Source organism: Limulus polyphemus, unplaced genomic scaffold (genome assembly GCF_000517525.1).
Source record: "Limulus polyphemus unplaced genomic scaffold, Limulus_polyphemus-2.1.2 Scaffold2592, whole genome shotgun sequence".
NCBI lineage: Eukaryota > Metazoa > Arthropoda > Merostomata > Xiphosura > Limulidae > Limulus > Limulus polyphemus.
The window spans coordinates 21,463-48,429 of NW_013668202.1; the positions used below are offsets into that span (position 1 = coordinate 21,463).

A 26,967-nucleotide genomic window follows, 5' to 3' on the forward strand; every position below is an offset into this window, starting at 1 on the left:
CACTTGCTACTATTTTTTGTCAGTCCTTGAAATGTGAGCAGGTACCAGAGGATTGGAGGTTAGCTAATTTAACTACTCTTTTTGAGTGAGTTAATAAAAATTGTCCCAGTAATTGTAGGCCTATTAGTCTTATATTAGTTGTGGAAAAAGTTTTGGAAAGTCTAGTAAAAGATGCTTTGCAAAGCCATTAATCAAAGTTTAGAAGATAGCAGAGTGTTGTTACGAATGAAGTTCAGTTAAACTGGATTAAAGTGGGGTACCTCAGGGCTCACTCGTAGGACCTTTGCTCTTTTTGATATACATCAGTGACATAGATGAAGGAATGGTCAATAAATTACTTAAATTTACTGATGATATTAAAGTTTTGGGTGTTGCTAGCTGTGAAGAGGATGCTGCTGCTTTACAAAAGGATTTAAATCATTTAGTGAGTTGGCCAAATAAATGGCAGATGAGTTTTATTTTTAATAAATGCAAGATAATGCATGTCTGTTATCATAATTTGAATTATAAATATAATTTGAATGGAAATAACCTTAATAATGTCATATAAAAGGGATATTGGTGTAATGGTTGATCAGTCTCTTAAACCATCCAAGGAGTGTGCTGTTGCTAGTGGTAAGGCAAAAAGATTTTAAATTGTATCTACAGAAATATTGAATACAAGTGTAAAGAGGTTATAATTTCATTGTATAGGTCACTGGTTAGGCCACATTTGAAGTATTGCAATCAGTCATGGGCTCCGTATCTTAGGAAGGGCATTGAATAGTTGGAAAGGGTTCAGAGGAGGGTTACTAGAATGGTGCCTGGGATGGAGGGTTTGTCATAAGAAGGAAGATTATGATCTTTTAAACTGTTTTCTCTTGAAAAAAGAAGAGTTAGAGAGGATCTGATTGAGGTGTTTAAGATTGTAAAGGAACTTGATAGTGTTGATGTATCTTTTTTTATATTTAATGGCAAGAATAGTAGGACTAAGGAACACAAATATAAATTTCAACAAGATTGGGGTCATCTTCAGCTAAGACAGTTTTATTTTTCTAACATGGTGGTTGGCCTCTGGAATGGATTGCCTTCGGATGTTGTGGAGGCAGTAAATTTGAGTGAGTTTAAAAGAAAGCTTGATAATTGTATGAATGATAAAGGCTGGCTTTAAGATTTTTTTTTATAATAGTTTAGAAGATGGGACAACTGAGATTACCAACAGGTCCCTTGTTGTCCCTAAACATTCTCATGTTATATATGTTATTTATGACCCTTTGATTGGTGTTCAGGGAGAATAAAACAATGAGCAAAACTGCACTTTGAATTGAATTTTGTACCAGTTATTGTTATGGTGTATAACCTAGTTTTAAAGTGTTAAATGATAGCAGAGAAATTTTCCAGCAATATCAAATCATGATCTTACACAAGTTTTCATTCATCAGTGGTAATATGATTTATGAATAAAAATTATAAGTGTTATATAATGATTTCCATTAAAAAATGTATGGTTGTCATTTCAGCAAATATTCAAGTCTTTTTTTTTTGTTATGATATTGGTACTTTTCTTTGATAAAAAGTAAATAGAAAATGTAGTAGAGAAATAATATGCATGATGTTGATATAGGAGTAGCATTAGGCCTGTAAAATTGGATTATGGTCCACTTAAAATATATGGATCTTTATGGTATATAACAATTATGTGCAAGATGAACACTCACTTGCACTGGATAGATTAATTCTTGTGCCTTACTTTAACTAGTGTTTAAAAATCTTAGAAGGTTCTGCTGAAACAATCCAGTACTTTGTGGAACTTGATAATTAATCAGGTTCATCAATTAAATACATTCAAATATTTGGTTATTCTTGCATGAGGCAACCTTGAATTAATTTAAAATAAAAATGAGGAATCATAATGCAATATTTTAATTACTTGGATTGTTATAATTGTCTAAAAGGGGTAATAATAAGAAATATATTTTGGTTAGCTGAATATTTTCATGATATTAATCGATATAATCATAATTTAAATTAATCAAATCATTTGTATTAATTGATATAATCAATGCTCATAGATAGTCATTTAATCAAGTTAATTGCCCAGCTCCATACTCCAGAAATAATTATTTTAAGGTGAGTAGTCTAAAAGGCTTATGTATAGTTTTCTGTGTTATAAATTAATCAGTAACTATGTATACTAGCTTTTATTATATGAACATTTGAATTTATTATCTGTAATATGAGACTTTGAATCAAACACCAAATCTGCAGGAGAAAATAATAATATATGAATATCAAAACAATATTAATATGTAAAATTAGGTCTGTTTTGTCTTATTGTTTTCATCATGTCACTATTCCGAAAATAGAATTTTGACAACAAAAAAATTAATTTGGTAAAAGGATACCTCTTAGTTTGTTTCTTTTTATTAATTGCTCTTGTTTTCTCTCCATCTGGTACCCTGGTTAATGGTATTCAGACTGCAATGTCTTGAGTATGTCTAGGTGAGGAAACATTCTCTCCAAAAAACATATGTTCTAAAGCAGTTCTTTTTCACACTGTTGTCTTAATAATGTCAGTATTTGTTAGTTTAGTATGTCTTATATTACAACAATTTTAAGAAGTTGTTATTTATCAGCTATTCGTTACTTCAAACATAAATTTAAGCAGAAGCATGTAATATACTTGTATTGTAAATTTATACATTTCCTTCCTAAATGATCATCCAGCCGATAGTTTCTAGAAGTTCATTTTATAAATTAAAAAAAGTAACCAACTAATTTTATGATAAACTTGTAGTTTTAGAGGTAGGCCAGGATTTCGTGGAAGAGGAGGATCATCTGGACGCAGTGGTTTTCCACGTAGAGGCAGACCTCGTGGGGGGTCATCTATGGTTCGAGGTCAACCATTTAGAGGATCTCCTCAAGGTAGAGGCGCATACAGGAGTAGTCTTCCCACAGGAGGTAATTAGAACTTGCATTTTTCTTTTCTAATAGTTTTTAATTGTAAATATACTCAGTAGAATTGAAATAACTTTGTGCTTCTTAAGTATATTTAATGTTAAAAATTATTACCCTGAATGTTATATCCATTTAACATACATTTAACAAAGGTTCCAGATCAAAGTTCTCTTTACCTAGAGTACATAACAATCTGTAAGTCTGTTATCACACAGTTTGCTACAGCAGAAACTTTTGACTAGCTTAGCATGACCAAAGCTATGTTCACAGTTGGCATAGCTGGCTGAGAATTTGAGGAAAAGGTTGATATGCTGTTGTCAGCTTTTCACATTTGCTGCCAAATCTTCATTTACTGACTCTTGGGTGTTCAGATACAAAAATTCAGGTTGCTTGCATGGCATATTTTTTAGATGAGTTCAGTGTGATAGAAGCATAGATGTGTTGGCCAAAGGATCTTTTATTTCTTGTTGCAAAACTGGCTTAAATTCTTTAGTAAGGAATTCAACATGCTGGTCTCCATAATACGAGTTTCCCGGTTACACTAAAATCAGGGATTCGATTCCCCTCGGTGGACACAGAAGATAGCCCATTGTGGCTTTGCTGTAAGAAAACACACATATATATACACACACACACACACACACACACACACACACACACACACACACACACACACACCATAATATGAAACTCAAATAGAGATGAAACCATTAAAGTTCAGTATGGTACATCTATAATTAAGTTCACCATGGTACTGATTGACAGTAATCTTAATATTATTTTGCTGTATCGTATATGATTTTGAAATACTTCTTACAAAATCTTTTACTTTGTGTATAATTATCTTTGGGCCATTGTTTTTTTAAATTTCACTTGAATCAAAAATTAGGGATAGCAGTTTGGATTTTAAAAAAATTTCCAAAACAAATGTTAATAAAATGTAGATCAAAATTTAATATCGTATTGATCCTATAAAAACATGAGATAGACAGGCTAGAATGGGTTAAGTATCTTATTAAGGTGGCAGTGTCGCTATTTTGTAAAGTGGAATTATCTATAGCATAGTAAATTGATTTTTAAACCTTTATGCTTTGACATATTTCATTTAATCATGGGATATAGTTAATAGTTATTCCTATGTTTTAGATTAGGAAGAATAGCTAAATTATTGTGTGTGTGTTTTTGTTTATTTGTTCATAATACTGCTTTAGGTTCCACTTTAACTTTGTCAAAGTTATTAATTTTATGTGAATTTGTTTGATAGGACCCTGGGGAGATGGAAGTGAACATAATTATCCAAGTGATGGAGTTCCTGCACCTAAAAGAAGTCGTTGGGATACTCCAAATTCTGGAGAAGAAAAAAATGCTTACAGAAGGTGATGCTTGAACATATTGTCTCAGTTTTATATTCTAAGTGTTTATAGGAAAGTTGTTATTAATGAATAAGCATGTATAGTATTTAATTCTTTGGCATTCATTGGAGTGTACCCGTTGCTTGAGAGCAAAATTATGCCATGAAATTAAAAAAGGATAGAAAAGAAATAAGCCAGTCTTCTGCACATGTATAAAGGCCTGGTAGTTAGGGTGTTCAACTTGCAATCTGTGAATTGGAGGTTTGAATCCCATCACTAAACACACTCACCCTTCAGCATTATAATATGATGGTCAATCCCACTATTTGGTTAGAGTATTCCAGGAGTTGGTGGTGTTGACTAGCTGCCTTCTAGACTATTACTCTAGATTAGGGACAGCTAGCACAAATAAGCCTTAAGTTAATTTGCACAAAATTAAACAAACATAAAAAAAAACCACTTCAGAGTTAAAATATATTCAATTAAGGTTTTTTTATTTGATTTGGTGTATAAACATCTTTAATGTTTTAAGTTTTTATTTTGAGTAGGTTTTAGCATACTCCAAAGGGAAACATTGGTGTTTGTGAATTTCTTTAATTATTTCTGAACATAATATGGCAGTCATAGACTCTTAGAGATTAAATCAAAATAGTGCCAATCTGAACTTTAGATCTTTAAAACAAGTGTAGTTGTATCGTTTTTAGTCAGTCACTGTTTCTCAACCTTGGTTGTCAGGGTGTATGTAATTACCTAAATCAGCTTTCAGAAGGCATTGACTAGCAATCTAAACTATGTAATGAAAGCTCTTTTTCTTTTCTGTTCTTTTCAATTGAACTAGTGCCGATTTGTTTAAGTAATTTTTAAATATGTTTTAATGTCATTGGTGCATTTCTGCGTAACATTAAGTTTTCCCTCTTGATTTGAAAAATATTACTTGAGAATTACTACCCACATCTTTCTTTTTTTATGTGGCAATGGCTTGCATCTAGTTTTTCTTTTACCGCTAAGATCTGTGTGTACTAAACACAGGAACATTACTAATTTTAGCACTTAGTTTAATGCAAGATTTTTTATAACTTGGGTATAAATGTTTGTTGGAAGCCTATAAGCAACTTTAATGTGTCTAGTAAGGCAAACTAGAAAAAAAACTGAGTGGTTATAAAATATATCAGTTCAATCTGTAGTTAATATTAGTTGTGTTCTATGTCAGAGAAAAAATCATCTTTGAAGAACAAAAAATTAAGGAAGTCTTCCATAACAACCATCTGAGAAAACTAAGCATTAAAGTTAGTAGCTCCTAGTTATAACTGCTGAAGCTTGGTATGGCCTGATGGTTAGGGTGCTTGACTTACAGACTGTGGGTTAAGGGATTGAAACCTGCCACTGTACATGCTCACCTTTAGAGCATTATAATGTGATGGTCAATCATACTGCTAGATGGTGAAGAGATGGATGTAGATGATACTGACTTAATGACCCCCCCATCTAGTCTGTCACTCAAAATTAAGGATTTTTATTTCAGCTAGCCCTTTTGAATAATTAGTAATGAAACAAAACATCAAATGAAAAACATAATCACAACATTGAAAGTCATAATTAACAGGCAATGCCTCAGTCCAGTGGATAGCCCTACAACCTTCTGGTTCGAAGGTGGAACCATTTGAATCATACCAACAACCTTTCACAGTATTGCACCCCTTAATGGTGGTGGCAGATTAGCAGCCAAAACAGTGTTAGAGTTAGTTAAAAAAATATATTGTTTAGAAAATTGTTAAAAAGTTAACTAGGTAATTTGATTATTAACCACTATTTAATATTATTGGGTTTATTCTCAAAAATATTGTTAAAAATGAGGGTACCCGAGTGATGAAACAATACATTCTATTCTTTATTAGTCTAAACGTTAGGTTCACTCTAAGTGCATAGCTTACTTTGACCAGAAGTTATTAGTTGAAACGTTGGGTTCACTCTAAGCGCATAGCTTACTTTGACCAGAAGTTATTAGTTGAAACGTTAGGTTCACTCTAAGTGCATAGCTTACTTTGACCAGAAGTTATTAGTCTAAACGTTAGGTTCACTCTAAGTGCATAGCTTACTTTGACCAAAAGTTATCATTATTATTAATCAGTTACCACTACTACCATAAAATCCTTCATGCATAGGATTGAAAAAAAAAAACACTTCTACAATACAGAAACTTCAAAATGTGTAATTACATAAATCGATGATATGCACAGTTTTGGTTGTTAATATAACTGGACAGCATCTTTTAGAGTTTTTATTCCACTTATTTAAATTAAGCAGATAATACAACATTGTTCTAAAATACATGAACATTAAAGTTTTTAGAAGTCATTGCAAGAATTTTAATTATTCATAAATATAATCACATTAGTTAATGAAAAACTTGTTCTTGCACATTTGTGTGTTGGGTATCTTCTAACCAACAGATTAAACCCTCAAATGGTTTGGTGTGTAAATAGTTTAGAAAAAATGTGTTTAGAAAGTCAGTTTAAGGGTGGGGGTGGACCCTATTATTAATCATTTAATGAAAAGATGTTTTTATTTAATACTAACACCATGGCTTATTCTACTCCTAATGTGTACATAAACACATTTACACATTACCTCTTTTTCTTCTTCTGAAAGGTAAGTTGTTTAATGTTTTGAAACTATGTAAAAAAATTTTTACTTAATAGGTTTGGTTTGTCTATTTAATATTAGAAGTTACACTATGGAAAGTAGCATTTGTGGCACCACATCTGCAAGGGGTACAGGTTATCAAGATACTACGGGTTATGGACGATTTGATAAACCAGTATCAGCAGCTGACACTTACATCCCATCAAGTTCTGATGACATGTATGCCTCTTCCAGGAACATGGATCAATACTCTTCCCAAGAACCAAACTATAATAGATTTAGAAGTGGGGCAGAACCACATGAGCTATCACAAAGTACAGACCCTTATTCAAGACCAAGAAATGCTGCTTATGGCACTAGTAGAAATTTTGACCCATATGGAACACAAAAATTTGATAACCCCTACAGTGTATCCCAAGGTTCTGATACTTACAATAGAATGAATGCCGAGGATGACTATGGTGGTGGTCGAACAATTCTTGCTAGTTATAATAGTTCTACCTATTCAGGAGGAAGGACTACCCCTCCAGATATTTATGGTAGGATATATCTTAATTTACTCTTGTTTTTATAAGAATATAAATTTTTATTTTGGTTTCTAATATTTTAATAGGTATTGTAAAGATTAGGTCATATTTGCATTAAATATAAAATTATTTCGATGTCACAAATTTGTTTGTGTGAGTATTTTAGTAATGAAAGAATGAAGATTCAAATTGTTATAAAAACAAAAATACGTATCTTGGATTATAATTTTTTTACTGGGAGTTTGCTACAAACATCTTTGTTTTGTGCATGGGTACCAAAAACGAAGTATGCCAAACCTGGCAATACTATGGTTACAAATTAGGACCAGTTACTAATTTATACAAAATTTGTAGCAGCTAATTTCAAAGTATTGCATGACGTCAAAATAATTTTCCAATACTGATATAAATTTTTCTTTTAAAAAAGTTCAATGGACTCCTAAAAGCAACTTTAATACATTCACTAGGGAGAGGTTGAGTTATCTAGCAAATTACAATGTCTCATAAATTTTGTTTAAGAAGTTATAAAATTAAAAATGCAACAACTTTTTCCAACAATTACATTTTCAAGATAATTCACATATAGATGAAGATAGATTTATTAGTATGGTAAGAGAACTTCAAAGTGTAATATATCCTTCTCAGCTTGTTGACATGCACAGTTGTGCTGATTATAAAATGCCTGCTATTCAATGGTTGGCAGTCAACAGTTTCTTGTAAATTTTGTTAATTTGGACTAATAGCAACTGCTTGTTAAAACTGCAGTGTAATTGATAATAAAACATTTATTTTTAACTAAGATTTTTATCTTTATAGAATTTTTAATCTTGGTTTTAAAAAATTAACCCTCTGGCTACAGGTGTTCCTGTGGTCAAGGGTCAAAGGATTTGTAGACTTTCATTCAAAATTTTATTTAACTACTATTTTATGAATGTATATCAATAAGTTTGGTATCAAACTGTAGATTATAATTCAAATTTTAGTATTATACATTAGTTAATTTTTAATTTAACAGTAAATATTAAAACAAAATTCTCAAATATCAATTTTTTTTGTGTCACATAGTATGTTGAATACAGCTTTGGTTCAAAATATATGTTTGTGATGACCAAATAATACAAAGTATATAGTTTCTTACAAATTAGAAACTCAAATTATCAATATTGACAAGCTAGAATATGAAATAAGAATCCCCTATCTGTTTTATTGCTGAGGTATCACTAATATAGTGAATCAAACATAGTGGCCCTGCCCACTTCTTTCCATTTTTGGAAATGCTTACATACACCTTCTTCTGTCTGTGACATGTAAATAACCAATCAAAAGCTCAGAATGTCCCCTGGTTGTTTTATCGGGCTTTAGAAGGTGGGAAATTCCCAAGATTATTTCTTTATCTTGAATCGCCTAGGATATGGTAAGTAAAAATGTTGTCTAAAAAACTTTTTCTTTACTCAAATACAGTTTAGTAAGTAAGCCTGGTAAATTACAATGGAATTTATAATATTTGGTTACTTCAAAATGAATATGTAAAGCCTAAAAAAAATTTGTTTTACACCTCCATGTAGAAAATTTGACAAGGCTTAGCAAATTACAGGAAGCGGGCAAACGAGTACAAAGTTTGTAAATAGAAAAAAAATCATTGTTTTCTATATTTACTGTTTTATGTTTTAAGAAAAATAACCAAAACTTAAGAATGGATTTGTATATAATAATAATAATATATATGCATATGTAATGTATTATAACTGAAATGTGAGGTGTATTTTACAAAATACTGGTTCACTAGAACAGGTCACTTTGTAAAGGCTAATTTTATACTCTTAGATATGGTAACATGACTACATGTGCGGCACATCATTGCAGCTTCTGTAATGTTAGTTAGGCATGGCTGAAAGATCAATGAAATAATAGATAAATATATATATATATATATAATGTTATGAGATTTAAGCTATTTAGACTAAATGTTGTGGTTTCTTGTTATAATTTGTAGTCGTTCTAGAACAAAAAAAGTATAATTTATATCTATATTTCATAATTTTTTATGTTGGTCATAAGGTTGGTAAAATCGACCAAGCCGGTACAGAGATAAAATAATGAAAATAACATTAAATATAAAGTTTTTTCTTAAAAAAAAGTTTGATAATTATCTGGAGGTTTAATAGATTTCACATGTGAAATTTGAAAATTTTCTGATGCATAAAAGTATTTTTAATCTTAAAATCAAAATTACTTTGCATGTTGGATAGTCAACATTCAGAAAGAAGAAAAATGCACAAGCAAATCATTACTTAAAAAATCTTAAAGCTTAATGATAAAAAAAATATTTTTTTTTACTAAAGCCTTGTAATGTTTATTAATAATCTACAAAATGTGGAGATACGCTTCATGTATTAACCCTATCACCACAGTTATCCTTTACTGTGCATAACACAAGTGTCTTACATTCAAATCTACAAAATGTGAAGATACGCTTCATGTATTAACCCTATCACCACAGTTATCCTTTACTGTGCATGACACGTGTCTTACATTCAAATCTACAAAATGTGGAGATACGCTTCATGTATTAACCCTATCACCACAGTTATCCTTTACTGCGCATGACACAAGTGTCTTACATTCAAATCTACAAAATGTGAAGATATGCTTCATGTATTAACCCTATCACCACAGTTATCCTTTACTGTGCATGACACAAGTGTCTTACATTCAAATCTACAAAATGTGGAGATACGCTTCATGTATTAACCCGATCACCACAGTTATCCTTTACTGTGCATGACACAAGTGTCTTACATTCAAAATTTTATTAAACTACTTTTTTGTTTATGTTATACTAATTAGTATAGTGTATTTTGACAGCTCTGTGAAACAGTCAAGTAGGGTGTCCTTGTCTACTTGGGCCTTACCTCAACTTCTAAATCTTGGTGTTGACAAATTAGCGGGTGTTATTACAAATGCAAGCTTCTTTTGTCCGTATAGTGCTGTCAGTGCAAACTTCCAAGTTTGTTGTCATATCTCCGGTTCCTCCAATTTTATTGTGTGCAATATCATTGGGAAAACCTCTCAATCACACCCTGCTCTGTTCATAATGTTTTCACCTTGTTGTTCAGTGCTATCCTGACAGGTGATTAAAGGTGTGTGTTTGCTGCTATTTATCAAGTATTTAATTCATTTATCTCTTTGTATCAGAATGGAAGTTTGTTCCCAAGTGGATGGTCTTCTTCTAACTGTATAAGCTGAACATTTGTGGGATTTATCAGCCACACCATAATCAAAAATATTTTGATTTTCTGTTTAAAAGGACTTATAATTTTTACACCATACTGAGTACTACATTTCAGATGTTTAGTCCATCCAAGTCCAAACTCAACTATAATTTCAAAGTACAAATGGTCAATTATACTAGCAAAATCAATCTCCGTATTTGATATGACACCTAGAGAGCTAGTAGTATGTATTTGTACATTAATGGCCCTTGGATTTCGATATTGCTTGTACATGCCTTGTATCCATTTCCTAAGACCTTTATTAACTTTTCTCCCAAAAAACAACAACAAAAACATGCATTTATAGACAGAATACTGATGACCAAAATTTTATGTTTTATAATTGTCTATTTTTGTGCTTGTACAAGCAATATTGATGGAACCTAACTTGGCAATGGCAGGTTTGATTTTCAATCTAAAAATTAATTTATACTTGGGAAGAACATAATTATAATTCACTTATTCTGGAATGAGAGAATTAAATATGTAAAGTACAATTCATCATATTTTCAAATATGGTAAAGCATGGGTGCCTCTTGCATACTGGCTGTTAAAATCTCTCAACTTTTTCTTGTGGTATCTATAGGTGTCTGAACTACATACTATACTTATTTTTTTGTAATAGCTGTCAAGGTTTCAAAGTAATGTAAATGACTTGCCAGTCATTGTTGATGTCATTTCTCTACATTACACGTTTTTTAGTCTAGTGATAATACATTTAAAGGTTGAATACATTGCTCTTAGGAATGGATCTCAAGTACTTAAAAAGCCTGGTAGAAATAATTTCATTTTCTTTCTAATTGTTTAATCATAAAATAAATATACATATTCTGAAAGGAAATTTCATGCTAAATACATTGGAAAAAACAGAATTTCAATTATATTTATTAAAAGTTGAGTTATAAGTCAACATACATTGTCATGAAACTTAAAAGAATACATCATAAAAGTGCAAACTGAAACATTATTGCAAGTAAAAAAAAAACAAGGTACAGTACTATAATAATGTACATTCTTTTGTACATGCTTCTAATACTTCATGGGATATTTTTTGGTTTTTCAACGCCATAGCAAACCTTTGTTGTATTTTGGCAACAAGCTTTTACTTGTCTTCTCTGTTGACCACGTAATTCCAAGAGGAAATAATATCCTTAATTGATTCACGTTTTGTTTTCAGATAAGACTTTTTAACATGATGTTGTATTGTCATCAACAAATCCTTTAACCCTCTCACTACTGGCAGGTCAAAAGTGTGCATATCATGGCTTTTAGAGAGTTACATTCAGAATGTAATTAAACTACTTTATTATTATTGTATACGAATAGACTTAGCATGAAAACATAGATTATACAAAGGAAACTTTAAAATTTTCATCTGAAGAAAAGTATTTTTAATCTTAATATGAAAATTGCTTTGCACATGGTGCAGGTCAACACTCAAACTCCATATATTCACAGACAATTTTTTAGTAAACCTACTTTACTAATAATTCTTAGTTTTCATTTACAAAATAATTGTAATGTTTACTGAAAACTTGAAATATTTTGTAAAGATACACAAAACATTTCAAAAGTTATTATATAGAAACTGATTGTTACTATGGTGTCATGAGATCACTGTAATCCATTGAACCCATAACAAGAGGGTTAATGAATAGTAGAAATAAAAGAATTTGTCATGATGGCATGGAGCATTGTGATTAACCATCTGGAAACAGTTGTTTTGTTGGTTTTCATTGAATCATTTGTGATAGACAAGGAACTACTACCACTGGCAGTCATGCAGGCCCATATAATTTACAGATGTGAGATGCTATGCCTCAATGTTGTTGCTGTGCAGAATGGTACTGTTCTTTTCAAATACAACATCTCATTTGGTGACCAGGAAATCTTGCAGAGAGTAAAAAACTCTAACAAAAAGCAAAAGCTCTTACATTAAATTTTCGTTCAGAATATGGATAATTAATTTATCATATGTTTGCAAACAAACTGTTATCTGACAAGTCAAAAACAAGAAAGAAACGTTACAAACTTTTAGGTTGTGTAGGACACTTACTGGATGCTTTAATTTCTGATGAGGATTTTCTTGTTGTTAATACTTGGCTTGAGTTTATATTAATTTCATTTAAAGTTTCAGAAGTATATTTTCCTAACAACTCGGCTGAGGATATGTAAGGGTAATGAACATGGTGGCCTACTCTAAGTCACTGTAAACAGTACGGTATTTCATTTTTTGAACCACAAAGCGAGTGATTCCTAACCTGGGGGTCCACAAGGGTAATACCATCTCATTAAACAAGTACATTTTTTAATATTGCTGTTTTTTAAATTGCACACTCAGTGAAAAATAGGAAAATGAGTTAATTATTAGTTAATAAAAACAGTTTGTTGGGTAGACAGAACCTTTCAAAAACATGGGATCTGTTGGGAAAAAACAATGATAAAAAGGGGGTCCTTAGTGGTGAAAAAGTTAGGAACCACTGCACTAGGCCAGTCATAGTTCCCAGTTTAACATAAACGTACATTAATATTAACTTATGATCACAGCAAGCTATGTTGTTAGAGAAAAACTGAAAGTCAACTTGACAATCAGTATAGCTAATCAAATACACCCTTATGTTTCTACTTGTAAACTTTAGAATGCATTGTTTCTCAAGGTTTGGCCAGCTTAGGAGATTTAGGTTAACCCTAAATACATTTATTAAGCTAACAGTACAAAACAATGTTTATTATGAAGTATACTAATAAAGAATAGAATTAAAATCTAATGACATTTAATACTTTAAATAAGTGTCTTCATCATTTTTATACCATACATGCAGCCCCAGAGTGTAATATTACAGCAGCAAATTGCGAAGAAATCACTGTGCAAGTGTATTAACCCATTCCTAGCCCTCAAGTTAACTGAAATGTATGTTTATAGTCATCTTGATGAAAAGCCCTAAATAGTTAACATTTAAAAGAAGAAAGATACTTTATGAAGTTCTTTGTCAACTTTATGATATAATAATAATAAGACAAAGATTGTGAAATTTTTGGTAATTCAATGTGTGTGTCTCTATAGTGCTCTGTATGAAATATTCATTAAATGGCTCAGAGGTAAACAGCATGTGCTGTATTTTTTTTTTTGTATAAAATGTGAGCACATGTGTATGATAATCATATGTAATCTTTCAAAAATCATTTGTTGTTTATTTTAATTAAAAAAGTTTGGCACATGTTTATTATCATTGTTTATTTTTATAACATATTGTATTACCACCTGAATGTATGTTTCGTTAATCAGTGACTTATAAAAATTTTCTAATTCAATATAACATGGTTACCACTTTTTGACTGTTAAGTAGTTAGCAAATTTGAATTCAAGGTCTATTATAGCAGCCAGTCCACACCATTATTGCACAGATGTTGCCTGTTTGTTGTAATATTCATGATGTGATGAATTACAAGTATCTTAGTTTGTTACATATAACATTTTATTTCCCTGAAAGGTGGCTAAAGGCTGTCTGGAAGGGTCACTTCCACCACTGTACAGTTGTGTGTGTGTTGTCCATCAGTCAGTCAGTAGACACTAAAAATGATGTCACATAAGGGATGCTTAACATTGCAATTTGTACTTTCGTGACATCAGTAGGATGTCCACATGCCATGAATCATGAGAAGAATTATGCACTCTGTAGGCTACAACATGACATATGAACTTCAAAAGCAAGAAATATGAATATTTGTTGCTCTTAATTTTATTTACTCTTGAAACAGACACTTTCTTGGACTTTGCATACGTACATCTAGTTTTTTTCTTATAAGCGTCTCTTAACATTTTAAGTTCACTTGCTTAAGTTACATATTTCAAGCTGCTAGTGTTTAAAATCTTTAACTGTTGAAGTTTTTGTAAGTTGTAGCAAGTTTTACCATAAGCAGTAACCAGATCTGATACATTTTAATTCACGCTATGGGTTTATGTAATTTGAAATGCCAAAAATTTGTCAGTCATTCACTTTTGAGAATTGTTTTTTTTTTTTTAATTGTCAAAATATTCTTGGCTCAAACATTAATTTCACCATTTTAATGTTGAGAAGAGCTAAAGAGAACTTAGTTAAATCAACTTGGGATTCTAGAGGACTCCTAACATTCTGAGCTAATAACAAGTGCTGATTAAAAGTTAATCATTCACTTTTAGCATAATATGGTGGACATATTGACAGTTATCAAATATCATTAAGTAGCAATGCATAATGATTATGTATGTATACATATTGCAAAAGTACCAAACATAAATATTACTTTGTTTATGACAAAACAAGTACTTTTGTAATCTGGGTATTGCCTGCATTATCATAGCTTTCTTTTCTTTATTGATGTCAAACACTTTTGCATTTTCATTATATTTTTGTAATATTCAGGAGAGCCTAAACCTTATGTTCTGATATGTTGTTGAACACCTAACATTCAGATGCATCAGACATAGGCATTAGTAAATATGTAACTTTCATAAAATTAATATATTAATAATAAAAAGAATGTATTAACTCTTGATATTATTTTCATTATAATTATTTTAATTAGGACAGTTGTGTTCTACAAAAGTTGGTTTAAAACTTGTTTTAAGTTCATATAAATATTTTTGTGTGATAATGTATTGTTACTTTTCCTTAAGAGATTTTTTGTTTATTACATAAATGAACAAATGCAGTTTAAAGCATGAGAGTATAAAGTGAACTTTCAAACCTTTTGCTATTATGCTAATGTTAAAATTACAGTTGTCTCATCCATAGTTAATTCTTTACAGAACATGATTTGTCTTTTTTTCATTCAAATTTTAATATAGTCATGTCATGAAAAATCAATTTAATATACATTTTTTCTTGTTTTGCTTTTCAGTTTAGATATTTTATGAATGTTTTATTCAAATCGGTAACATTAAAAGTTGATAAGTATTATTCCAGTGATGCATTTATTACTTATAATAATTTGGTTTTATTTGTGCCCACTTCACATCACATATATTTCAATACAAATTTCTTCCATTAAATTAGGAGTTATTTATAATGAGAAAATTTTGCAAAAAGAAAGATAGCTATAAAGTTTTCAAATAATGTATTTGTGTAGAGAGAGAGAAAGACTAAAATTAACACAAAAAGTGTCCAGAATGCATAATTTCATCATGGTTGCATCAACTCATCAAAATGTTGTATTTCATTTCTTAATGGCTGGTGTGGCCTTGTTGTTAGTATGCCATACTAGTTCATGGTTCTCATCCTGTTGCTACAAAATTGAGCTTTGCACTTTTGCACCATGGTTACATTATGAGAGTGATGGTCAAATGCCATCATTGTTGTCAATTCAAAATTTTGAACAACTAATGCAGATAGCCAATGTATAGCTTTTCACAAATATTCAAATTGAACAAACATGTGAAATATTGTGCTGAGATGTTTGATACATAACTTCTTTTTATAGAGCTGAAATTGCATACCTTATCTTTCTTTCCATACTGTGTTGCCCAGTCTGTACTATTGAATGATACTTTAATGACAAAAGAGGAAACACTAATATTTGTCTATTAGTTTGAGCATATGGTATGTGTACCTTATGTATGTATTTTGGAGCTAATTGACATTGGTAAATATTGGAATATGTTACTTTGTGTGTATTTGATTTGTTCTAAATCAGAAGTAAAGGTTAATTTCTGAAAACAGATGAATAGCGTGATCATGAACAATGAATGATATGCAAAATATTTATTCAAAAGTTTTGTTTATATTTTCAGGTGGTTGGGGATCGTACACAGTTGGCAGTGGCTATGAACAGCAGTATGACTCAGGTAGGTTTGTTTTATTACTTCCTCATTTGCCACTGCTAATCACTGTTCATTCTGAAAAGTAATAACGAAGAGAAAATAACAGTTTATTAACCCAAGTTTCATTTGTGTATAACTTGAATGTTATACTGATGAACATTAATTAGGGTAACTCAAATTCAAACATAAAACAGATAGATGCCTAAAAATCACCACTGTATATAAAAGAAAGGTTATAAATAGCTGAAATGACCATTGCCCGAAAGAAAAGCATAAGACTTCATAACAAGGTTTGATGCGATACGTATCTGTCTCAAAACTAATATTTACAGTTACTTGTGAAAAAGCTTGTAATAGCCTAATACTCGTATTTAATACACTTGAGTATGGGAGATAGTAGATGCAAGACATGCCATTTTGGGTGATTACTCTCACTTCACTACTGATGTGACTATTACTTCTGATACGGTACTTACCTCTTCTTACAAAATTAGGTATTCTCCTTCAGTGCTGCCCTCTATATGCGAACTTTTCATAACGCGTGCCACAAGCCTTGCGCATCCCCTTCTGTTCGAAATATTATGTTCCAACGTGTGTCTCATGCAAATCATCGTGTGTCATCTCTTAACCAATAGTAGCCCAGCCTGCTCACGTGACTCCCTCTACATTCTTCTAGCAAACCTTCACTTCTCGTTTAGCAGGGTTTGAGATCAGACGTTTTTTTTTTGTGCTAAAGCTTCCATGTGACAATGAAACACTTTTTTCCCACCAATAATGGTCTCTTTTTGAACTTTTCTACTATAAACCAGTTCGATTTGTTGCCATCTGTTTTGGGAAAACTTGATCACTTGTGAGTTCTGTTTTGCATTATAAATTCCGAAGTTTGCATTACCACTTCGGGAGTGACACCAACAACTAATGTTGTTTCTCAGGCCTCGGGTGCGGACAACCCAACAGAAGATCTTTCTGCTTTTATACGTCGGAGATTGAATGCTACATGATCAACCTTTGTCCCCTGACATCGCCCAGGCTCCTCCTGAATCGGTGAAAATTCTACATAATGACGAGGATTTGCTCGTCTTTTTCTGCCTCCAGAGTTTACCATTTTTTCCCACTTACTACCTAATTCTCTCTCTTCACGGATTTTGTCTCAGGTTTGTGATGTTTTATCCCTTTCCTCTATATCTTATTCCCCTCTACCTTTATATGGCTTTTTCTTCTCCCCTCCCCCCACCCACCCTCCTGAGAACCTTGAATCAGCATACCCTTTCTTACCATCCTGCTAGCTATCCATTTTTGGATCAGCAGTTGTTGGGTTCGTTGTTACCTCTTTGGGGGTGACTCCCAATTATAATGTTAGTTTTACCCATGTGCAATATTTTACCCTTTGTCTTACCCTAACCACCATTCCACAGCATCTTTCTTCCGTACATCTCCTCTTTGAGGCACAATCCTGAGAGTTTTCTGCAGATACCCTGCACATTCTTTCCTGGTTTCTTTGCTGTTGGGACCCTGTTGTTAGGGTAGTTGTATTGGCCCAATTCAGTTTACTCTCTTCATATCTACATGACTTACATCTTACTACTTTTTAGCGATGTCGTGTCTTTGGTACTGTCCAAGAAACTATCGAGTCTTGGGTTACATCAGCCCGTCAGCAATCCACCCTCACGTCTTTTGTTGCCCATTCAGTCTCATTACCCATTCCTGCTAGTTGGAGTATCTCTTTTCGTCAGTTTCCTCAATGATGAAACATCCATCGCCAACATTATCAGTGATTACCCTGTAGGTTCGGGGCCAATAGGAGCTCAACTGTTGGACTTTCTCTCTTGGTGGAATCCCTTTGTTGAGGATGAGTGGGTGATACGGGTTCTGTCAGAAGGATTTGTTTTCCAATTTCTTTCCTCTCCTCCTCTCTCTCTCTCTCCTTGTCCCGTTTCCTTTCTTCTTCCTCCAGATCCTGTGACATGCCAGCATCTGTCAGAGGTGGTTCAAGAATAGCTATCACAGCGAGCTATCAAACCAGTTGCAGATCATCTTTTGTGACTGGACCATGGCTATCCTATGGAGTGGACATTGGATCCTCTCCTTTTTTGGGACCTTTGCCATCATTAGAGTTCTCTCCAATTATTCCAAGTTGCCCTTCTTTTAGTCATGTATACTTCATCCTCTGGCCTTGGCAGTCTATGCTTTCAGCCAGAATTTGTCTCACAAATACCTGTATGTGTACCCTCCAATCCAGCTGCTACATTGGGTGATTTCTCTGGTCCATTCCACTTCTTACCGAGTCCTCCTGATAGCACTGTTTTGGCTAGCACAAGCTTGGTTTCCCAGGTTACAGCATCTGCTCCTGACACCACCAGTTCTTCTTCCTCTTTCTCCCTTCCTTTTTTGTCACCCTTGATCCAACCTCCTACATCTTAATCTCCCTGTCATCCGTCTTCATGCCTAGGTTTTTGTCTGGTTCTTGGTGAGAGGATCCGGTTTCACACGTCAAGTTGCCTCCATGTTAGCTGGTTCTTTATGACCATTATCTTGAGAAGTCTACAAATATAAGTGGAAAGTCTTCCACTGTTGGTCTGCTAACAGAGGATTTCCTGCTGACAAGCCATCTGTGGCTTATTTTATGAAATTTCTTCTTTGGCTGTGCGACTGTGGTTCTTTGGTACTCGCGCTTTCAGGGTATTGGGCACTCCTATCCCCTACATTTTGTTTTTCCAGATATCATAATGTCTTCCTTTCTCCTGTTCTTACTGGGCTCATGAGTTCCTTCAAGATTTGACAGCTGCCGAGATGTTTTGCTCTTCCAGATGGGACATTAATGTGGTCCTCCTTGTCCTCACTTTACCTCCGTTTGAATCACTTTCCCCCATGCTCCTTGTTTCATCTTTCCCTTAACTTATTTCCTCCTTCTGTTGGCCTGTGGTAATTGACAGTGGGTCTGTTTGCCATAGACGTATCATCTACCCTTTATCGCAATTGTTCCTTTCTACCTAAAACCTCAGCAGCTCAGGGTGGTTGTTCATCCTTTTCTCCTATTTCCCTGCCTTTTGTATCCCATCTTTACCCTTGACTGCATCTAGAGAGACATCTGTGTCCATTAACGGACCTTCATTGTTATATTGTATGTACTGCACTATTTTGGGGTATGTGCAACTGTCTATTTATCCCACGGGAATCCTCCTCCTCCCTTTCTGATCTTTCCCCTTCTACCCTTATGAATTGGGTCTGCCTTTTGGTTTGTTTTGCCTACTCTTCCCTGCTTTCTTCCTCCTGTAACTTGTTCCATGTTCCCTCCATGAAATCAGACATCTCATATTTTCCCTCGCTTCTTGTATTCATCATCTGATGAGGGAGATTCTCCAATCCAATATGTGGACCACTCCCAATACGTTCATCTCCCACTGTCTTCATTGTGTCGTGCTTTTCTCTGCATCAGGGTTTCGTCTACCACCTGTAGCCATTTTACAGACTTTGGTGTGATTTTGAATGGCAAGTTTTCTTCTCTTTTTTTTTCAGGGGCCTTTTCTCTCCCTTTTTATCACAGATCCCTCTCTGTGGTGAGTGGTGCCTGTCCAGGTACTTTTTAATTCTAAATCTGCACTGTCTGCCATGTTAACTCACTTTTTAGTCCATGGCTACACATGTTCACCGTTTAGATGGGGTGTTCCACAAGATCACTTGTAGGTGAATAACCTCTTGATGTCATTGCTTCATAAACATGCCCATCCTAGACCTTACCACCCATGGACTACATGGGTAAAGCAGAAGGGGATTGCTGCCCATGCCTGCATGAATAACCAGGTATGAGCTGCTTTTCAAAATAGGTTTTTGTGGTCACCCATTGCACTGTCTCTGATGGTGACATTCCTCTGGGCTCTCCAAAACATAGTCACCCTTTCTTCAAGTAGAGTATGGGAGTCCTTGTCACTTTCAGGTCCAAGCTGCTGGGGTGGTGGACCATGGAGGCACCCTCCTGAATGAGTTCCCCAGACCATTCAATTGAAAATAGGGCAGTGGTGTTCTGATGGTGTAGATGTGATGTGGCCTCCAGAGGAGTTGAGCCATTACCTTGCTGGTTGACGTGGCTTCCTGATCATTTTACAAACCAACACTGGAGTTGAGCTGCCTCCTAATTGGATGATGTGGCCTCCCACAACCAATAGAGTTGAGCCGTCACCTTCTGGTTGAAGTGGCCTCCTTATTGTTATTACACTCGATTTGCTCCGTCTGTGTCTTTCATCACTGCGTAGTTAGTGGATTGGTTCCAGTGCTCTCTTGGACTGTTCCTCATTCTTCTTACAGGGATGTTATTGTCTTTGGATGGTACTAGTTGATTCCATTTGATGGACATCCTGTCGCCATGGTATACCCAGATATCAGTGCGAGTCTTAAAACCCCCATTTTTGGGTTTGAGGTGAAGATGATATGATTCTCATCCTACCCCCGCGTAGATATCGGTGCCCCACTGGGAAGTTTTGGATGTCGTTGAATTAGCGAATATGGTCTGATTCACCATAGCCATTCTACACCTTACATTTCTATCAGTGTGCATGTACACAAGGGGGAAGATTATACCTGGCTAAAATGTTGTGCGGTTCCCCTCTTCGGATCTCTGTCTCTCAAGTTCAGAGGTATCCTTTGGACGCTTTAGGGGGTACTTCTTTTGTTCCCTCGCACCAGTCCCTCCTCCTTTTCAGTGTGTATGGTTCTAGCTAGGCTTGTAAGAATAGGTAAGTACCGTATCGGAAATTATAATTTTCCTATACTGAAAATGTATTTCTGATAGGTACTTACTTCCTCTCACACTTCCCACCCTTCCTCTCCACTTTCTGGTGCTCGTGCTTTCTGCCGAACTTCAAAGTAAAGGTTCAGTAGAGGAAGTCACATGCTACTATTGGTTAAGAGATGACACATGATGATATGCATGTGAGACATATTGGAACATGATATTTCCAACAGAGGCTTGTGGCGTGCATTATAAAAAATGTGCATATAGAAGGCAGCACAAAAAAGAATAGCTAAGCTTGTGAGAGGAGATAAATACCTATTGGAAATACATTTTCAGTATAAGAAAATTATAACTTTTTTCATAAGCATATTTCGGTATCAAAGTGTGACCTTTAAAGCTTAGGCCCGTGTTGGTGTGATTTCTAAAAGACCATAGAAAGTCATCTAAAATAGTCATATTTTATCTTAACTATAAAAAGACAAATAACGAGGAAATATTTTAAACCATATTATATGTCTTGTTTATCTGTTTTTAATACATAATAATCATCATCACATGGCTAACAAGTCATATTTAAACTAAATTATAGGCATATCCATCTTTTTTAATCAAAATTGCATGATCATTGTGGATTAATAACAGGAAAAGGTTTTGAAAAAAATAGTAATGCAATACTTTTTATATGAAAATGATGATCTTTATACATAGAATAGGTCTTTAGAAATGATTATATAAATTTTATTTTATGGCAAAATGTTAATGTTCATTCAAAGTACAGATTTAACACATATGGGCATATACATAAATATATACTGTTTATTTTATCTGTGAAACTTAGTTCTTATATAACAAAAATGTCATAAAAGCCATAAAAAGTTCTCGAATGTACATGAAAATAAATGTAATTAAATATCACAAGTATGTTAGTTGTTTAGAACTTTTTTTTTTCTGTGGGAGAAACAGCAAAGAAAAAAAACAGTATCAGCTCTTTAAAAACCTGTGCAACAAATGTCTTTCATTTGTAGTTATTTTATTACTGTGTCCTTTTCCATATACTATCTTTGTTATTGGTTATAGTTTTCTCTGATGTCACCAACTTATTTCTATAGGTGCCAGCAGGGCCCCTAGTGATGATCGTTATGGTTATGGCAACTACAGAGGGGCCTCCTCCTATGACAAAGCACGTGATAATTGTAATGATACATCAGCTGGTTATGGTCCTTCACGTGCAGGAGGAGGACCCTTTCCTCCGCGTCGATATTAAACAACATTGGATCATTCTCACGTTACCAAAAGAAGTTCCGACATTTATATTGTCTACATGACACTCAAATGTTTCTGCACAGCTAAAAATAATAGTAAAAAAAGTAAAATGTAACTCGGTATGCCAACATCTATGACAGACTTTTCTGTCATATGGTTTTTAATTCAAAATGGACATGAAAGACAACATTTTTATTATCATGGTTATTAAAAGTGATGACTTTAAACCTATGTAAATTTATGTAGGGGGAAAAGAAGTGTATGTTTCTGAACATGAGTAGTGTTTAGCAATTAAGTGCATCAGTATCTTTGTTCATCTTAAAATTTTGATGTCTGTAATATTTTAGGCTTTCACCTCCCATCTGTTTCAGTATAAACCATATTTAACTGTAGATTTTGATTGTTTATAAAAGAAAATAACAGTGTTGGAGTTGCTGAATTACAGTACATTATGAAATAATTGATTCTTTGAATAAATTCTCAGTAATGTGTTTTTATGATTTTCCAAATGGGGTTGTGTAGTCAGCATAATACTTCCTTTGGGTGAACCTAGATCTGTGAATCAAATATACCAGTTAAAAGTATTTCTAAAGGCAAGAAATTTCATGAAAAAAATCAATAAACAGTCAGGCGTAATGTACTTTTCTGAAAAAATACTGCCATTTACAACTGACTTTAACATGCAGAGTCAAAATATAGATTCTAGTTTTATTTTGGATCTATGATGTTTGAGCATAAAAAAGAAAGAAAATTCAATGTAAATTAAAAGTAAATGCAAGAGTAAATTACTTCAAATATAAATTTAAATGCATATAATTGACCATATTTTAATCTAATAAAATTAATGCTTGGATTTGTTTTTTAAAATTACAATTTTTTAGCCTAAAGCGTATAAATATACATTTTAATTTGCTTAACATTTTGGAATATTTTCTCATAAAAAAATTTCTGCCTATTTACATTTCACTTATGAATGTGCACAATTGGTCAATTTTCAAAACACTGTGCCTAAATTTTGTTGAAAGTGAATTGCTCAAAGTATCAAATAATCAAAACACGTTATTCAAAACATCTTTAAATTAATAGTTTACCTTACCTTTTTAATTGAAGAGGTCAGTAGGAAGGTCAAATGTAAAAATATAATTTTTGATCAGTTTTGAATCCTTAATGTATATATATATATATATATACTCCATATGTATACACATTTTTCATATAATTTTTTAATATATTCACAACCACAATTTGAGAATATGTTATCAAAGATCAGATCACAACTTTTTGCAGTGTTCTGATTTCGCTGCAGGTAGCTATTAGCAATATGATTAGCTTCAATACAAGTTCTATAAACATCTGTACATCAAAATCTATACAAATACTTAGAACAGGAAGACTTGTGTTAAAAAAAGACACTCAGAAAATTGTGCAGTGTTTTATGTTGAACTTTGACCTTCTGTCTGACCCCCTCACTCCTAAGCCGATTCCATTCATACTTCAGAAATTGTTATTGAGATATATTATGAGAACTTTCAGTCAAAAGTACTGTAATATCTTGAATTTTCATGGTCTTCTAATGTAGACAGACTCATACTCTTAAGTTGGCTCATGGAAATTGGGTACCTTGGTGGAGAAATATATGCCTGCTGCACAAGTATTAATGAAAATGTGGCAACATATGAATGAATACATTTACTTTCAAACTAGCACCAATTTGTAGCAGTTCCATTTAGAACCAATCTCCATAGCTTAATGCTAGCCCTCCATTTTGGTTTTATTAAGGCTTGTGCTGCTTTTCATTGCAGCTTCAGTTTGAATTATGAGTACACGCACCAAAATGTTAAGAAAAAAAGCAAGAACTGAGATGCAAAATTATCCAAGTGTTTATTAAAATATCTTAATGTTAATTACCCAATGTGTAGTTTTATTCAAATTCGAAGTTGGTAGCCATTATTAGTAATGACGTCTATGTGACAAAACATAAGTGCTATTGATATATATATATATATATATATCAGGGAAGTACTGCACATGACTGTAACCATTATACATATATAGAAAAAAAAAAAGAAAATGGCTGTAAATATGTGCAACTAAAACCTATTAATTTAGGCATACACATATTTATAAAGTAGATCAGCAGATGTGGATAATAACATCGTACTGGTGTAAAAAAGTGTTTTGTTGAATGTGACATTTTGGGAAAATCTTTAAGTTGAATAATTATGAAATAATCAAATCAATAGACAGTTAATACTTTACTGTTTACACTCTGTTATCCTTGTAATATAATTTTTATCCAAATTTATACTACGTTGGTTGAAAAGGATATCTTCAACTTCCTAAAAATAATTTTCGCTAATTTGAATTTATGTAATGCTGTATGATATATCTGATATTCTTAACTCAATGCTGAGGGGACTGTTTCTGACATCTTGTCTTTTAGTCACCCTCTATTTTTGACATAGACAGTACTTGAGTAACTTATTATGTGTGGGTCCCTCAAGTTTGTGAAATGGAATAAACAAAAAAAACCAAGTTGAAACTGCAAAGCCATCTAACTGTCATAAGATAACTTTGCTAGTGAAACATTTAATTTTTGAGAAGAAAAACAAATTTTAGTCTGAAATATTTATCAGAAGTAAGGTTATTTTCTTTGTTTTGTAGTGGCTAAAGTTGTCTTGCCACAAACAGTTTAGCTTTTAACTTAAGCTAAACAAGTAAACTCAATGCTCCACAACAGTCAGTAATTTTTAATGACTTGTAAAAGTGGTTATACAGGAATGAATAAAAATATTAAAATTTCAGTTCTGCAACAAAGTGGTTACTTTTGTATGATGTGTGTTCATTGTTACAACATTTTATAAGGATGAACAGGCAGAAAGTTGTACTCTGATTCATTATGGAAGTTTATTCCTTTGGTGATTGCAAGACCTGTGCTGGTCTAACTTAACAGAAGTTCATTAAATGTGTTAATATCAAAATGTTTTTTGTGGCATTACTTAGTATTTTCTAGTATCTTAAAAAAAAATTCAAATCTTTTTAACTTTGAAAGCATATAACAGCTCTATAGTGTTAAGTTTTTAAAAGTTCTTAAGTCATCATAACTTTGGGGAGAGAATGAGATATTGTGTGAGATCCAGATTTGGGCTAAAAACTTGAGCTGTTGGTATGATTATATTTATTACAGGAAAAGCTGAGGAGAACTAGGTTTCACCAAAAATGCACATTTTTATCATATACTAAGTATTATGGTCAGGTTAAACATAAAGTGAATTACTCTTGTGAGAAGTGAATAATGTCTTACACTGTTTTTGGTTTTGATGAATCATATCTGTGTAGAAACTTTTTTCTTAAGCTTTCCTTTTTCATGTCCTCAGTTTTCTAGAAAGTAGAGCATTCTGTTTGTTACATTAGAGTACTAAATTAGCCTTTTAACCTTGAAAATAAGTAAACACTTTCTTTTCTGGTGTCTTCATCATATGTGTGGCATTGTTTGAAATTAAATACTTCTTGTTGGTTTCATGCTTCCCTTCAGCCAAGTACTTGTTCTAAAGATTGTCTTGAATGCAACAGACTTCGCTTTTTATTTATTTCATCAGTTTTGCCAGGATGGTAACTAGCAAGAGTGGAGCCAAATGGTGATTAGAACTTAGAATAATTTTTGTTTTGTACCCCCATTTTACAGGATATTATAAGAATAGTAGAATAAAATGTATTTTGTGATAAAATATACATTTTAATTTTTCTTCCAAACATTAAAGCTTTAAGTAATTCTTTAAATGGAACTGAATCGTTAAAAGGTTTATTTTAGTACTCAGTCCTCTTTCTTTCTCTCTCTCTTTGTATTACGTGTGAAAAGTATAACTCCCTATTCTGAAGATTGAGTAGTTTAGTATCTTAAATTTGACAAGTCACTGGTCAGATTTGCTTTGTGAAATCTAATTTTTTCTAAAAATGAAGATGACAAACAACTTTAGATAAATGTTTTTAATTCTACCCAACATTTTGGCTTAGAGCTTTTTCAAGGGTATATGAATGTCACGGGTTACAAAACTGATTTTAAATTATAATAACCAAAAATAATATAAAACTATAACCATATAATGGAATGGTGAAGCATGCCAAAAGTATTGTTGAACATATTAGTCACTGATCATAAATGTAAATGTTAAAAAATAAAAAAATCTTATATGAAATAATAATAGATTTATATTGACCAGGCATTGTATCTGTTTATGGAAAGGCACTTGGATTGAATCAAAAGAGATTTTTTAAATTTCCAGTAAAAAATTGTCACAAATATCGAAAATTAGATCTGATAAGGTGTTCCATTAATTATTCTCTGTGTGTTGATGTAATGTTCAGCAGTGACTTCTTTGTTTTCAAGATTTGTAGTGGCATGAATCTGTTCTTTGAAGTTATCATGTATTGGATGACTGGATTC

The 26,967-nt window shown here is 32.8% G+C and overlaps 1 protein-coding gene across 1 annotated transcript in view; it reads left to right on the forward strand.

Moving 5' to 3' along the window:
• The window catches only part of LOC106467378 (stress protein DDR48-like), a gene marked incomplete at its 5' end in the record, with an annotated part of 29,079 nt that extends 5,941 nt beyond the window's left edge, over positions 1-23,138 (forward strand). The window contains 5 exons of the mRNA XM_013927730.2: positions 2,777-2,940; positions 4,202-4,313; positions 7,014-7,471; positions 16,502-16,555; positions 22,370-23,138. Of these exons, the coding sequence (XP_013783184.1) occupies positions 2,777-2,940; positions 4,202-4,313; positions 7,014-7,471; positions 16,502-16,555; positions 22,370-22,524 (943 nt within the window). The remainder of the gene's footprint in view (positions 1-2,776; positions 2,941-4,201; positions 4,314-7,013; positions 7,472-16,501; positions 16,556-22,369) is intronic.
• Between the last annotated feature and the right edge of the window lie 3,829 nt (positions 23,139-26,967).